We start from the raw sequence: 16,054 nt of genomic DNA on the forward strand, positions 1-16,054 counted from the left end.
AAATTTCATATATTGACATATATCTTTAGTCCACATATTATATATGTTTAAATTATATATGTGACAAATCATTATCACTGTCAAATGTCGTAGAGTCTTAAAATCTATACTATGTATAAAACAAATGACATTTAAAATATAAAATATTTATAATGTTACTTATTGTCAGGTGAGGCAAGAGATGAAGGACTCAAGGGTGCAGAGGTTAATGGGCTTTTTATTAGACTTCAAAAATAAACAATCGAAACAATCAAACCCCTTCATGCTTGTAACTGGCTCGTCTTAGTTTTTTATACAATAAGAAATACTCAAAAAAACGGGAATTCACTTTTGCCAATAGTTTGTATTCAAACTAACTGTACGATTCTCAATGAGAGAGTGAAAATAAATTGTATCTATTTAACCACTGAATGAGATAACATAGTAACAATTAGCACATGGACAGAAATCCAAGACAGCATTGTGAATATCAAAGCTCAACACTATAAGTAAACAAATAAACAGTAAATCAATTCCAAACCCAAAATACTAGTGATACACAAACAAAAAACAGTACCAAACAATTCAAAATGCTGTAGAGGGAAAAGGATATACAGTCTGCAATGCAAGTCTCTTATATGAGTGTTGTAGAAGTCCCAGTCCAAGCAGGCAATGAAGATATACAATCCTAAATACTAGATTAGGCACTGGCACAATCCAACACAGGTCAGAAGTAGGTATCAGTGCACTCAAGCCCCATAACAGAGTCCTCTGCAAGCTTCTCTGCAAACTTCCAAACACTATGAATTAACATTTTTATGGGTACATACAAATGTGCATTTGAACAAGATTGTAAAGCATTAGAATGTACAATTCACTTAACTCTCAAATACAATGTGATTCCAGGCATTTTCACCCATGCTCCACTGCCATGCCTCTCCTCTACGCTACACGTAACCTTAAAACCACTTCCTCCCTCCGTTGCCCTCTAGAGGACAGGATGAAAAATGTCACCCATGTACCAGAGTAACCGTTACATGCTACACAGAACAAAACATGAAAGTACACGCCATGAGCACAAGCCGCATGTTAAACAAACAACCCTAAACACATGGACAAAAGAGTGTATACTGCCCAAGCAAAACTAGATGCTCACACGAGACCAAGCGAATGCTCAAACTGTACACTTACAATGGGGAGAAAAACACACATGGAGCTTTTAATGTCAGAAGCCTGAGCCAAAACCAAATTATGAAATGCCAGGATTCAAACACCACTATATTAATCCATATAAAATCCTATACAAGCATACTGAATGTTTGCATATATTATGTTTAAATAAAGTTACATATATAAATTCGACATATATTGTTTACATATATGGCATTAACATACAGTACCATATAAAAAATCATCATATAAATAATTTTAATATATGTATATATAAAAATTATTCTATGGGTATTTCATACATGGTATAAACCTATATCTTCATATATCATGAGAATGTATATATGCGCTAATAATGTATTGCCTTATATGAAACATATATGACATCACTACTCGGATATAGGGACATATATGTACATATATTACATTTCCGTATGGGAGGACAGACATTGGAGCTCACTCGTTTTACTATTACAGCTTAAAGGTTCACTAATCATGAAAAGTGTTGATTATGGCATTATATTTATATCTATAGCATTATATTTAGATGGTGGCATGAAGGTTGCAGTGATGATTATTGACATGTTGAGCTCATGAATGCCGTGATCTCATCATTGCAACTCGATTTCTGCTCTCACGAATGCTTTCATCATAACTAACAGTGCAATCACAATGTAAATAAGAGATTTGTTGATTATAACGGGAGTTTTGTCGAGTCCAGACCTCAGTTACTGATAAACTCGCGCTGTTTGATTGACAGCTCCAGAGATTGTAAAGGAGTGTTCTTTGATCGCTTTCTTTAAATTTAATCACAGTTTAAATAACAGATTATTTTCATCTACTAAGAGAAACAATGTGAAGTTGAGCGTTTAGTCACTTGTTTGATTTACTGACACACAGACAAAGAACATCTGACTGTACATGAATCATTACATATCAGAAATCACTGGTCTCAGATCAGGCATTAGAATAACACGGTTACTCACATGTTGTGGCATTACTGTCGAGTCCATATCGTAAAAGTCTTTTTGCAAAGTCTGCACAGAAACTGCGACTGATTTCCCAAAGAATCCACAGTGAAATGTAGTGAACACAAATAAATAATGCTCAACTGAGACATTCACATTGATGAGAATAAATCAGCTCATTCCTAGCATTAGGATCCTTTGGAAGGTGATGTTATTTTAGTGCAGTGATCCTGTATCGCTCTTCTCTCCTCGTCATCTCACTAACACGCCAGTGGGCGGAGCCAAAGGAGCAATGATAAAAAGTAGGGATTGATCTTTTGCAGATGCGGTCTTTCACCGATAAATAGGCAGATTCCACAACAAACCGTTCTCTGGGCTTGGTTACAATAAAAGCTGTTTTTGGACTAACAAGGAGAATTTCATTTCTGAAACTTATATTCTTATATTAAATAGTATGATGACCTCTTATATGTCAAAAGCTCAAGGAAAACATGACCCCTTTAAAGATAATGATGTCATTTAAGAAATGTTTTTCTGCCTGTGCTGGGAAGACTTGATTAAAAGCTTGACATAATTGTGATGACACAGACTCAAAAACTGGCCAAAGCACAATGAAGCACAGAGTCTAAAATTGTATGTGACAGATTGGCATCATTGGCAGTAGCTGAAATGTTTGGCACATTGTATATTTAATAGCAGCACATTGTGCTGATATTTTAAATGATTAAATATGCTGAAATTGATTTAAAACTGGCAGTTCTGTGAAAAGCAGTGGAAATCAATACTGCAATTTTCCACCTTTATTGTTAATCTTGTGCCAAATGACATTTATATTTAAAAAGCTGAAAGCGATAAGTCCCTTTTCTGGGAAACACGTACTGAAAGACTGACAGTGTACCGATTTATTTCAAGGAAACCACAGCCGTGTTTGATTCAAAGTCGTATATGGGATATTACTACTTGATATCTAACCATAAAGTGAAGTGATAAGAAGATGAAGTACAAAGAAGAAAAATGGCAACAGAGATTATTATTTACTTCATTTTGCACAAGAAACTTTGACTCTTTGATGAGATTTTACTCGCTTAAAGTTATTATTAACTATATGCAATCTTATGTTGTAAAATGTTCAGAGCTTCCTATCTTGTTTGAAAATGGTGTCGTGTAAGTGGCCCCAGAGTAAACAACTATTAATTATTTACAACAGAAATGAATCAATCAAAGACTTACTTAACTGGACAATAACTTTTTTCTAGAGCTGATGTACAGCCAAAACAATCTCTCTTCCATTTATTTCCTATTATCACTACAAAAGCTGCTTTGAAACAATCTTTATTGTGAAATGCGCTATATAAATCAAGGTGACTTGACTCAACTTCAAGGGCGGATTTATTGCTTTCCCAAATAGGAAGTTTGAAATCCCAACTTTACAAGATGAAGCAAACGCAGCATAAGTTTCATTATATGTTGTTCTCACAGGGATTTGGTGATCCTAGCGGAGAGCACTGGTTGGGTAATGAGGCTGTTCACCTGATCACCAGTCAAGCCCAGTACTCCCTCCGAGTGGAGCTTACGGATTGGGAGGAGAACGGTGCCTATGCACTGTATGACAAATTTCAGCTGGCCAGTGAAAAACAGCAGTACAGGTATCCCCTGTATACCTTATCGAATAGGACCTCATTTTAATGAGATATTTCAGATCATGTGATTATGTTCGGCAACATGTCTTAAACGTAATTTTGAATGTTTTTCTCTTTTTCCAGGCTTTTGATAGGGAGCTACAGCGGAACATCAGGACAGCAAAGTAGCTTAGCATCAAATGGCACAGGCTTCAGCACTCGTGACGCTGACAATGACAAGTGCGTTTGCAAGTGCGCCCTCATGATGACCGGAGGTGAGCTACTGCACATTATCTCACTCAAAAACATATTGGGCTCTATTTTAACTAGGGATGCACGATATTATCGGCACGACATCGGAATCGGCCGATAAACGCTTAAAATATAAAAATCGGCATCGGCCGATATGAAAACATTATGCCGATATGCCTTGCCGATATGATAACGTGTTGATATGCGCCTGCAATAACTCACGTGTGCAAGGAGTGCTACAGCGATGAGACCATGTCAGCACTGCGGTCATTCTTCAAGTGAAAACAAGAAAATACATTGCATGTACAGTGATCTTGACTGTTTTTAAATGCTGCCTTGAAATTCTGAATGCACGTACAGAAGGACGTGACCGTCAGCAGCAGATTTGCCACGTTTTCACAACAAAACTAGCCCAAAACAAGCCCAATCGCGTCTCCCCACTCTCTAGCGCGTGCGGCAGCCTCCACAGCAGCAGAAGCTCCTCCAGGTCCTAGTGCCCTCCAGCTAGACCGCTATATATACATGTAGTGGGGGCGCTGTTGTTACAGTAATACAATGAAAAGTAGAATACACAAATAAATTGAAGTTACTTCTTGTTCTGAATAAACAAATCAGTAATGATGTCATAAATCACAAGCATGACACTTGTAAATTAAATACTTTTATATACAGTGTATTAATCTGTAATAAAATTTTACGAAATGGATGATGAAAAATAATCCAAGGAGCTCTACAATAATTGTAGAATTAAAAGACAGCATCAATGGATGTCATGCCACCCCCACTTCATGTGCACAAACGTTAAATCCAAAAATACAATATTTAGGTTACAGCTGCATCTGGGGTGAAAAATGACTGACTTTATTATTGTTATTTTCAGAGCTTTTAATATACTCTTATCATAAAAAGAACTTCATTAACATTTATTTATCTTCAACAAGAATCCTTTTAGTAAGGATACCACAGAAATCTGAAACCAGAATGAAAAAAAATTGTTTTTGCTCAAAATGGTGGTGTTTCCAAACAAAGGGAAAAAATAAACATATATCGGCATCTGTATCGGCATCGGCCAAAATGAGCTGAAAAATATCGGCATATCGGATATCGGCAAAAATCCAATATCGTGCATCCCTAATTTTAACGATCTGAGCACATGGTGCACTTAGGGCGTGTCCAAATTCTTTTGCTAGTTTAACGATGGGAAAAAAGGGTCAGGCGCTTGATCCAAAAGTCTCCTACAGTCATGGGTGTGTTTTGGGTGTAATGTGCAATAAAGCAATCAGAGTCTCGTCTTCCATTCCCTTTAAAAGACAGTTGTGTTCGCACCATGACGGATTCACCTTTTACAAGGCGGAATTTGCGAGCGGAAAGACTGAACGCTTCTCCAGCGAGGAATCCTTTTATTTTTTATATATAAAAATGTTTTTGTTCTGCTGCGCGTCCTTGTGTGTGTAATAAGCAGAGTGTACATGTGTTGTGCACCCACCTATATGCAAACATTACTAACACACCCTTTAAAGAACACAAAAATACTGTGAAGTTGACTTTAGAGCAGGTTTTTGTTGGTCCATGGTCAGCCGTTTTCAGTTCCTCAAAATAGCAACGCACCAACAATGCGCCTGAACACACACCTGGTTCAGACCAGACGCCCATGGGTGAACAGATGGGCGCGAATGCATTTGCTATTTAAACAACATGGCACTGGACATGAAAATAATAACTGTCGGGCTGAAACTAGCAAAAAAACACTTGCGCCGCATCTGGCATCTGGGTTGATTAATATTAACAGCATTATTGAATGCACTGATGCCATGTTGAGGAGTACTTAACGAAAATAACATGACACCACATTTAACCAGCTACTTTTTTTTAAGGAATAATGGTACAGCATAAAAACACATATATCTCTCTCACTCTCATAGCGTTTGTCCCGTCGTATTGTGGGGCCCGCTTTTTTGCGGCAGCTTCCTCTCCATTTCTTCCGATCGATGGCATCATATTTCATGTCTTCCTTTATCCGATCCATCCATCAATTCTTTGGTCTTCCTCTGGGTCACTTTTCTTCAGGGTTGAGACTCATGGCCCTCTTCGTTACTGACTCTTCCTTGTTCCTGACTTCTTGGCTATACCATCGAAGTCTCGCTGCCCTCTCTTCTTAAAAAAATCGGTGCTACCCCCATGGTCTTTCTGACGTCCTCATTCGTTACTCTCATCGGGTCAGCCCTAGCGTCCACCTGAGCATCTGCATCTCCATTACATGAAGGGCCTGTTTGTGCCTGTTGGTCACATAAAAAAACAGCTGTTTTTATTAATATTGCATTGTAAAAAAAGTTAATAATTTAGCTACACGCTAAAACATGCAGTCTTTTTCTTTAATAATTAATTTGAGTAATTTGGTTAGTTTGGACAGTTCATTCAAATTAAGTGATTAAAAACAGTTTGAAGTTTGATTTATCGATTCATTTAATTCCCCCATTTTACGTCTTAAAAATTCAAATTTATTGCAATCATTATGTAATATAATTAGTGCTGTCAAAATTAGCTTGTTAACGAACGCAATACATTTTTTCAGTTTAACGCGTTACAAATATGTAAGTCAATTAATGCAGGAACTGTTTTTCTATCTTCCTTTGACTAGTTACATTATATGATCACGCTCATATTCATACAAATGCTTTTAAACCATTCAAGCGCGACAACACAAAGAGAACACGCCGTCTGTGAATGTCCTGACTATGTCACACACACACACACACACACACGCACATGTCTTGTTTCCATGTTTTATGGGGACTTTCCATAGGCGTAATGGATTTAATACTGTACAAACTGGACATCCTTTCCCCCTACACTTGCCCTGCCCCTAAACCTACCCATCACAGGAAACATTCTGCATTTTTACTTTCTCAAAAAAACTCCTTCTGTGTGATTTATAAGATGTTTTCCTTATGGGGACCTAAAAATGTCCCCACAAGGACAAGGATTTCGGATATTGCCATCTTTGTGGGGACATTTTGTCCCCATAACGTAGGGATTACCAGGTCACACATACACACACACACACACACACACACACACACACACACACACACACACACACGCTTGATCAAACAATAACACAGAATTATGGCAAAATTTCAGTTTTATGGAGTATCCTCATAGGAGCATCTTAAATGAGTTCAGTAACGTCTTTAATGAACTTAAAGAGTTGACAGCGTCAGATCCGCGTCATGTTCGGCAGCGGCAGATCTTAAAGTGACAGCAGCCTAATAAACCAGCCGCTGTGATTCTGTCATTAATGTTCATCAAAGAGAACAGAATTTAATAAGGATCTATATTTTATTTATTATTTATGCAGTTAAAAAAGGTGTTTGATAACGCAATACATTTTCTCTAATTTTCACTTTTATTATAATGGGTTTATGTGAAGATTGTTTTAAGTTCACTTCAATTAAAAAAAAGTCAAAGCCTAATAAATGTTGAAAGTGATATAGCTTGTTATATTCACACATTGTTTTGATAAGTCCAGCTACAACACCAAAGGATGCTCAAAATCCTGTCACGATCCTTATTCACATAGTTTATGAAATGACATATTTGTCCAGCTCGTTTGTATTGCGCTCACGCATCAATGCCACTTTCCCTGTTAGGTGATAAGGTTCACAGATTTTTTTAAGCACAAAAATAAAGAATGACGCATACGGTGTCCTAGATGCGCCATGACTCGATGACTAGTGCTGTCTGATAACTGGCTTTATAGAACTGGAAGCAAGAAATCTAAACCAAACTGGATCATGGACAAAAAACACATTTTGTGAACGACGGCTGAAAAACACCCAATCCTTCCGCTGTAATGAATCACTCTTGCGCACGAGACAAAAACGAGATCATTCATTCAAGGGCACATTAGAAGTGATGAAAAAATATGAAAACATTAGTGTTTATTCAATTTTATTTCTGTCAATAAATACTGTTTTACTTCATACTTTCACCAGGCTTGTTTGGTAAAAAGGCCCATCTGTACTTCCTCCCCTTCGATAAACATGAAATCATCCGCTGCGTTTGAGGAGCAGATAACTTAAGGCTAGGACCTGTTTTGATCCCCTGATCAAAATTGTTACTAAGGACTTTGCTGCAATTCATAACAGAACTTAAGGGAACTTGAGGAAACTCAAATAATTCAGGGAAAATATTTAATGACAGCCTTAAAGTTCCTCTAGTGGTCCTTTAACCCATGTTTCACTAAGAGTACACTTAACCTTAAAAAAAATAAGGGTTTTCTTAACCTAATGGCTTTCGTGCAACCGGGTCCAGAGCCAACAACACAAAAATTATTCTAGCTTCATGCATTTTTCCCAACAAAAAGCTGTTCAAATTGTTTTTTGTCAGACGCTGGCTGAAATCGCATACACTCTTGAGCAGGTACTTATTTTGAATTTGAAGTATTTACCCTGTGACCACAAAAAAGTATGTTCTATATTCATATGAGTATGAATGATATAATCCGGATGTGCTACATTTGCCATGTTGTCATTATCACGTGACCTACCAGTGTCAGTTACGTCACTTTACCGCCATTCACAAATCCTCTCCCATGGCCTCATGGGAGTGTCCATCGTTTATGCACACAGAATCTCACCAGAAGAAGGAGGTCATCTGGCTGCTCTTTTACAAGTGCTGTGAATTCGATGCTTCTTTTGTCACATGCTATATAGTACACAGCAAAAAATGCTTTTCTTACTTAGTGTTTTTGTCTTGTTTCTAGTCCAAACATCTAAAAATTATTAAAGCAAGAATTATTTACTAGACAAGCAAAGGTAATTGTCTTGTTTAGGGAAAAAATTACTCAAAATAAGCAAAATGATCTGCCAATGGGGATAACACGATTATTTTGCTTACCCCATTGGCAGATCATTTAGCTTATTTTAAGCAAAAACTCTTTTAATTTTGAGTTATTTATTCCCAAAACAAGACAATAATTTGTCCTTGTTTAGTAAATGTTTCTTAATGTAAGAATTTTTTGATGTTTTGACTAGAAACAAGATAAAAATACTAAGCAAGAAAAGCATTTTTTGCCGTGTAGGGAAGTATGTGATTTCGGATGGAGCATTTAGTCCAAATCAGATTAAGAACGATGATGAAAACATCACCAGAATTGAACAAATACCTATAAACATCCATTCGACTAAAATACCTGTTACATAAAGACTAATCTGATTGTAGATGGGCACTCACCAGCGCTTATTGAACGCAAGCCATCTACATTCATATCCTCTCGCTTGCGTTTCTTCAATTGCGGCCTGGAACGGTCATGCGAAATCCCTCTGATCCTCTGCTAATCGAAGAAAACGCAGCCTCGTCACAGAATTATGTAAAACACGTCCGGAGTTCAGACCTGCTTTCACCGGCCGCTATCCAAACAATTTACTCTATGGCTGCACTCGACTGCAGATCCCACACCTCCGGGCTCCAAGATAAACAGCTTTTTAATAGCATGCATTGCAATTGATTTTGAAAGTTGTTGGAGTTAATTACCGTCGAACCGGCTGGAGACCTTGGAGTGCCCTTTATGTTTGCATTTCAAATGGTAATCAAAAGATCGAAATATGGATCTATCTGTGCGGACCGTCCAAACCAAACACGCATTGAGGGAGGTGATACTGATTTAATCAGGGTTAGATAGACGGTGTCCTCTCTGAAGAGTGAAAGTCTGGTTTTTATTGAAGAATCACAGTTTGCTTTGACAGCTCTTGCTGAGACTTCGACCGCACAATGGGAATAACATGCTCTTTGAAACACTGACAGACTGGAGAGAGAAAAATAAAAAGACGTAATGTAGAGGAGAGCGACGGGTCAAAGGCTTTGGTTGTTTTGAGGAGATGTAATTTTTAAGCCTGTCATTATTTGCTCACCCTCATGTCATTCCAAAACCCCTATGACTTTCTTTCTTCTGTGGAATGCAAAATAAAATATTTGGTATAATCTCCAGGTAGTTTTTTTCATGAAGTGAAAGCGTACTGTAAATCTGTCAAGCTCCAAAAAGGGGCAAAAAGCAGCATAAAAGTAGTCCATACCAATCATGCATAATATTCCTCAGATTTCTGAAGCCATTTAGTTTATGTGAAAAATATAAGAAAATGTAAGCTGTTACATTTTTTAATATCAAAACAATTCACACTTTATAAACAAAATCCCAAGAATTAATCATCAGGGTAAAATTAAGACCCGTTATGTTTTAGTATTATTTATATACACTGAAAAAAAAAAAAACTAGTGGGATTTACTTTACAAAGTTTACAGAGACCTCAATATTTGGCGCACAATTCACAGTGATGGTAACATTTTATGGATCGTTTTTGAGCATAAAAATGGACAATTAACTCCAAATGTCACAAAATGGCAAGTTACTAAACCTAAGAACAAAAGCAATGATAAAACAGTGTAAATACGGCTGGAAAACAGCAACAACAACAAAAAAAATCAAGCTTATTATTTATTTATGCCCCAGTGCATGATGGGAACACACCAGTGTCAGAAAAGATGAGTAGGTTTACTTCATTGTATCACATTGATATATACACTTAATTTCCTATAAGCTTGAATTAAGTATTACAGGCAGTGTTGCCAAGTCCGCGGTTTTCCCGCGGAATTGGGCTACTTTAACACAGTGTCCGCAGGCTCTTTTTCATGTCCGCGGGTTCGAAGTGACTACAATTATGTTATATTTAGTGCCGGAAATACTCATTTTAGGAGGGAACCCTGGCAAAAAACATGCGTTTTACCCTCCGGAATGGATTTTATTGACCAGGGAACCCCTAAAAATGCGATTGGGCTTGTTTTGGCCTAGTTTTGAGTTGCAGTTGGGCGGGTTTTGTTGTGAAAACCTGGCAACCCTGATTACAGGGGTCGTTCCGTGGTGTTTTTCGAGGCTTGGTTGTGTTTATGGGGCACAGTATATCATGTCTTAATACTTCTTTTTTTTTAAACGCCATATTTTTCGTATATTTGACCTTTATTCCACACCGCTGTCTCCACTGTCCTTTGAATGGCTCGTGTTTCCTGCTTCTGTGAAGCCCATCCCTCTGAAAAACACAATGGTCTTAGATTGGTTAGATGGCCAAATGTAGTTTCATGTATTTTTCCATTCCATTACGGGCAGAAGTCACATCTGCGGAGACTAGCAAGGGTTTATGATGTCACCAACCCAGGAAGAAGCTCGTTGTAGTCCAAACCGGCCGTTTTTGTAGGCAATAAACTGCCATAACTTTAAAAGACAGTATCTCTGTTTGCATTGAACTTTCAGCGCTGAAACTTTGCAGATACTGTTTATGCTCAAGCAGCAACATTACACACTAACTAAAGTTAAAGTTACCCCTTTAATATAGAATTTTGTTTTTTGAATTCTTGCCTGAACTAACTTTTTCATGTAAAGTACTATTATTAGTTCCCTTTCAGTCGGTCACGTTCGACGTACGTCAGAACTGAACCGACGAATGGGATCTTACTTTAGAGACCAATCCTACTTCGAGCATCTAACAACGAGCCAATGAAATTTGGCATGCGATCACGCATTCCACGCTCCGCCCCGCAGCGCGGGTATAAATAGGAAGTGGAATGGTAGATCAGCGCTTTCTACTTCGGAGCCGAACAGTCTTCATTGCTGTTTCTACGAAGAGCTTTCTGACTACGAGTCGTGAATATTCCTGTGAAAGAGTTTGCCAGTGCGGGTGATACGGCGCGTCAGCGAGAAACCGTCCACTTCAGTGATAGAGTGTACAAAGAGCTGTTGGTTCGCTGAGCGTTTCCTTACACACACACATTACAGTTGGTTCGCTGGGCGCTCACACATACATATCACTGAGAGCTCACGCAGGCTTGCACTATCGAACTGCGTGGAGCCGGTCATCTCCCTGAGTGCTTCAGCACTAAAAGAGCAAACTTCCATTCACAAAAGAGCAACACGGTTTGACCCTGCGTCTTTTTCAAGATGTCATTCAAGCCGTGTGTTTCTGGGTGCGGTCGATTTCTGTCTCCGCTTGACGGACACGTTCGTTGTCTCTCGTGTCTGGGCGCACAGCACGCTGAGGCTGCGTTCGTGGATGAGACATGTTCCCATTGCGGGAATATGTCCATTGCAGTGTTGCGGTCCCGTCTCCAGTACCTCAGAAGAGGTGGAACACCATCGTCCATCCCCCGATCTAGTGGTCCTCCAGCTGCAAAGCAGAGGGCTACTACTTTGGCTGATGACCTTGGTGGGGACCTGAGGGTGTCGGTCAGGGTAAACCCGACGGGTCTCACGGCTCCTCGGGCCCCTCCCCCCTCCACTGTACCGGTGGAGCTTCCGGAAGGGCGCGCTGACCTCCCACGTGGAGCGCCAGTCGTCTCTTTTGGGGCTCCGGCGGAGGACCAGATGTCGGTTGCTGCATCGGGGGATGAGCTAATGGGTTCCGAGGATGAAGACTCGGCTGCGTTGCCCCCTTCGGGTGTGACAGCGTTGCCCGAGTCTGACCCGGAACTTACGGCTATGCTTGCCCGGGCCGCCGCAAGTGTCGGGCTTGAGTGGAACCCTCCACCACGTCCCGAACCTTCGCGGCTGGATGATTGGTTTCTCGGGACGGGTCGCGCTGGTTCTCAGCGTCCCGCCCCGGTGCCTTTCTTCCCGGAAGTGCATCAGGAGCTCACGAAGTCCTGGGTAGCGCCGTACAGCGTACGCCAGCGATCGACTGACTCCTCCATCCTCACCACTCTCGATGGTGGTGCAGCTAAGGGCTACGAGGGGATCCCTCCAGTCGAGCGGTCGGTTGCGATGCACCTGTGTCCTAAGACCGCTGCGGACTGGAGGCACGCCCCGCGTCTCCCCTCCCGGGCGTGTAAGTTCTCGTCCGGCTTGACGGGCAAGGCTTACGCAGCCTGCGGAGAAGCTGCATCAGCTTTGCATGCCATGGCGCTCCTGCAGGTCCACCAGGCCAAAGCGCTCATGGAACTGCACGAGGGTGGTTCCGACCAGGCAGTTATGCAGGAACTGCGAGCCGCGACGGACCTCGCCCTCCGGGCGACGAAAGTCACGGCCCGCTCCCTGGGTCGGGCGATGTCCACCTTGGTGGTCCAGGAACGCCACCTGTGGCTGAACCTGACAGACATGCGGGATTCGGACAAGGTTCGGTTTCTAAACGCCCCTGTCTGTCAGGCCGGCCTCTTCGGCGACGCCATCGAGGACTTTGCCCAGCAGTTCTCGGTGGCCAAGAAGCAGACGGAGGCCATCAAAAACATCCTGCCCCGGCGGCCCGCTGCTGCCTCCACCCAGCCGCCCGGGGCAGCCCCCCAGTCTGCTCGTCGCCGAGGGCGTCCTCCAGCGTCCGCCTCCGCCCCTGCCAAGCCCAAGCAGCAGCCTCCACCCGCGAAGCAGGGCGCCGGACGCAAGGGGGCCGCCCAACCCGTCCAAGGGCCCGCCAAACCTGCCGGCAAGCGTAAGGGGAAGCGGCCCTGAGACGGGCAGCCCAGGGAGAAGAGGAGCTGCTCTGAGGGAGATGATGTCCGCATCCCTCCCACCCCCCCGGAGGAGGACCGGGGGGGCAACACTGGTCACAACATCTCTGCCGCTGGCTCTCCGGAGTCCAGCGGTACCCACATTTTCACCAAAAGAGCAATTTCCTCTCTCTCTGGGCCCCAAGAGGGTCAGGTTGGCAGTGTGCGACGCCCACGGGCCTTGTCACTCCTTTCCTACCCTCCCGTCGCCAGGGGGCAGCTGTGTGGGCCTCGAGGACGCCCCCGGGCCTTCTCACCCACACACTGCCTCTCTTGTGAGCACTCAGTCAACACTCCGGGCCGCCCACGGGCCTTCCGGGTCGGGGCTGAGTGCTTCACTTCCCTGCCTCCGGGCAGTGGACAGCAGAGTGGGCTCCGAGGACGCCCCCGGGCCTTCTCACCCACTCTCTGTCCAAACCAGGAGTGCTCAGGCAACACTACGGGCCGCCTCCGGGCCTCCCGAGTCGGGCCAGAGTACTCCGCTTCGCTGCCCCACCCCGGGCACGTCTGTGGTGCCGTTGGTCCCGCTTGTACGGTCTCTGGGGGCCTGGCTAGGTCTCCCCAGGCCGTCTCGCTGGCTCATCCGTACCATCAGACTCGGCTACGCGATTCAGTTCGCACGCCGGCCACCCAAGTACAAGGGCATCCTCTTCACCTCCGTGCGAAGCAGCGATGCTCAAGTCTTGCAGTCAGAGATCGAGGTCCTACTGGCGAAGGACGCGATCGAGCCGGTTCCTCCAGCCGATATGAAGACGGGGTTTTACAGCCCCTACTTCATTGTGCCCAAGAAAGGGGGTGGGTTACGGCCAATCCTGGACCTGCGAGTTCTGAATCGGGCCCTGCACAAGCTCCCGTTCAGGATGTTGACGCAGAAACGCATTTTCCAATGCATCCGTCCCCAGGATTGGTTTGCAGCGATCGACCTGAAGGACGCGTACTTCCATGTGTCTATTCTCCCTCGACACAGACCGTTCCTACGCTTTGCGTTCGAGGGGAAAGCATATCAGTACAAGGTCCTGCCCTTCGGGCTGTCCCTGTCGCCCCGCGTCTTTACGAAGGTCGCGGAGGCAGCCATTGTTCCACTCAGAGAACGCGGCGTTCGGATTCTCAACTACCTCGACGATTGGCTGATCCTAGCCCAGTCGAAGGACCAGTTGTGCGAACACAGGGACCTGGTGCTCAGTCACCTCAGCCAGTTGGGCCTTCGGGTCAACCGAGAGAAGAGCAAACTCTGTCCCACACAGAGGATCTCTTATCTCGGTATGGAGCTGGACTCGGTCAACCGGACGGCGCGCCTCACCGAGGAGCGAGTCCAGTCGGTGTTGAACTGCTTGAATATGTTCAAGAGCAGGACAGCGGTCCCACTGAAATTCTTTCAGAGGCTCCTGGGGCATATGGCATCTGCAGCCGCGGTCACGCCGCTCGGATTGCTTCATATGAGACCGCTTCAACGCTGGCTCAATGGCCGAGTCCCGAGGTGGGCGTGGCAGAGCGGTCAGTACCGGGTCCCAGTGACTCCTTACTGCCGCCAAACCTTCAGCCCGTGGTCCAGCACTTCGTTTCTCCGGGCCGGGGTGCCCCTAGAACAAGTGTCCAGGCATGCTGTGCTATTCACGGATGCCTCCACCACGGGCTGGGGGGCCACGTACAACGGGCATGCAGTTGCTGGTCTGTGGACGGGGCCGCAATTGCATTGGCATATCAATTGCCTCGAGTTACTGGCAGTACATCTGGCACTCCGCCGCCTCAAGGGGCCGCTGCGTGGCAAGCATGTACTGGTCCGTACGGACAGCACCACGGCCGTTGCGTACATCAACCGTCAGGGTGGTCTACGCTCCCGTCGTCTGCTCCAACTCGCCCGCCACCTCCTCCTGTGGAGTCAGAAGCAGCTGAGGTCGCTTCGGGCCATTCATGTCCCTGGTGTGCTGAACCAGACAGCCGACGAGCTCTCTCGTCAGCCGACACCTCCGGGAGAGTGGCGACTCCACCCCCAGGCGGTCCAGCTGATATGGGACCAGTTCGGAGCCGCACAGGTCGACCTGTTTGCCTCTCCGGACTCGACCCATTGCCAGTGGTACTATTCCCTGACCGGGGGTACCCTCGGCACAGATGCACTGGCGCACAGCTGGCCCCGGGACCTACGCAAGTATGCGTTCCCCCCAGTGAGCCTTCTTGCACAGACTCTGTGCAAGGTCAGGGAGGACGAGGAGCAGGTCTTGTTAGTTGCGCCGTATTGGCCCAACCGGACCTGGTTCCCAGAACTCACACTCCTCGCGACAGCCCCTCCTTGGCCGATTCCCCTGAGGAAGGACCTTCTTTCTCAGGGACGGGGCACGCTATGGCACCCGCGTCCAGACCTCTGGAATCTTCATGTCTGGTCCCTGGACGGGACGCGGAGGTTCTAGATGGACTACCACAAGCTGTCGTAGATACCATCGCTTCAGCTAGAGCCCCCTCTACGAGGCGCCTCTATGCTCTGAAGTGGAACCTGTTCGTTGAGTGGTGCGCTTCCCGCCGGGAAGACCCCCGAAGGTGTTCGAT

General features: G+C 44.2%; 1 protein-coding gene across 2 annotated transcripts in view; it reads left to right on the top strand.

The window, feature by feature from the left end:
• The window catches only part of angpt4 (angiopoietin 4), an 89,642-nt gene that overhangs the window by 68,497 nt on the left and 5,091 nt on the right, over positions 1 to 16,054 (top strand). For both annotated transcript variants that reach the window (XM_067460421.1, XM_067460420.1), the window contains exons 10-11: positions 3,597 to 3,763; positions 3,881 to 4,011. In XM_067460421.1, the coding sequence (XP_067316522.1) occupies positions 3,597 to 3,763; positions 3,881 to 4,011 (298 nt within the window). The remainder of the gene's footprint in view (positions 1 to 3,596; positions 3,764 to 3,880; positions 4,012 to 16,054) is intronic.

The sequence above is a fragment of the Pseudorasbora parva genome, chromosome 12 (assembly GCF_024679245.1).
Source record: "Pseudorasbora parva isolate DD20220531a chromosome 12, ASM2467924v1, whole genome shotgun sequence".
In the NCBI taxonomy this organism is placed as follows: domain Eukaryota; kingdom Metazoa; phylum Chordata; class Actinopteri; order Cypriniformes; family Gobionidae; genus Pseudorasbora; species Pseudorasbora parva.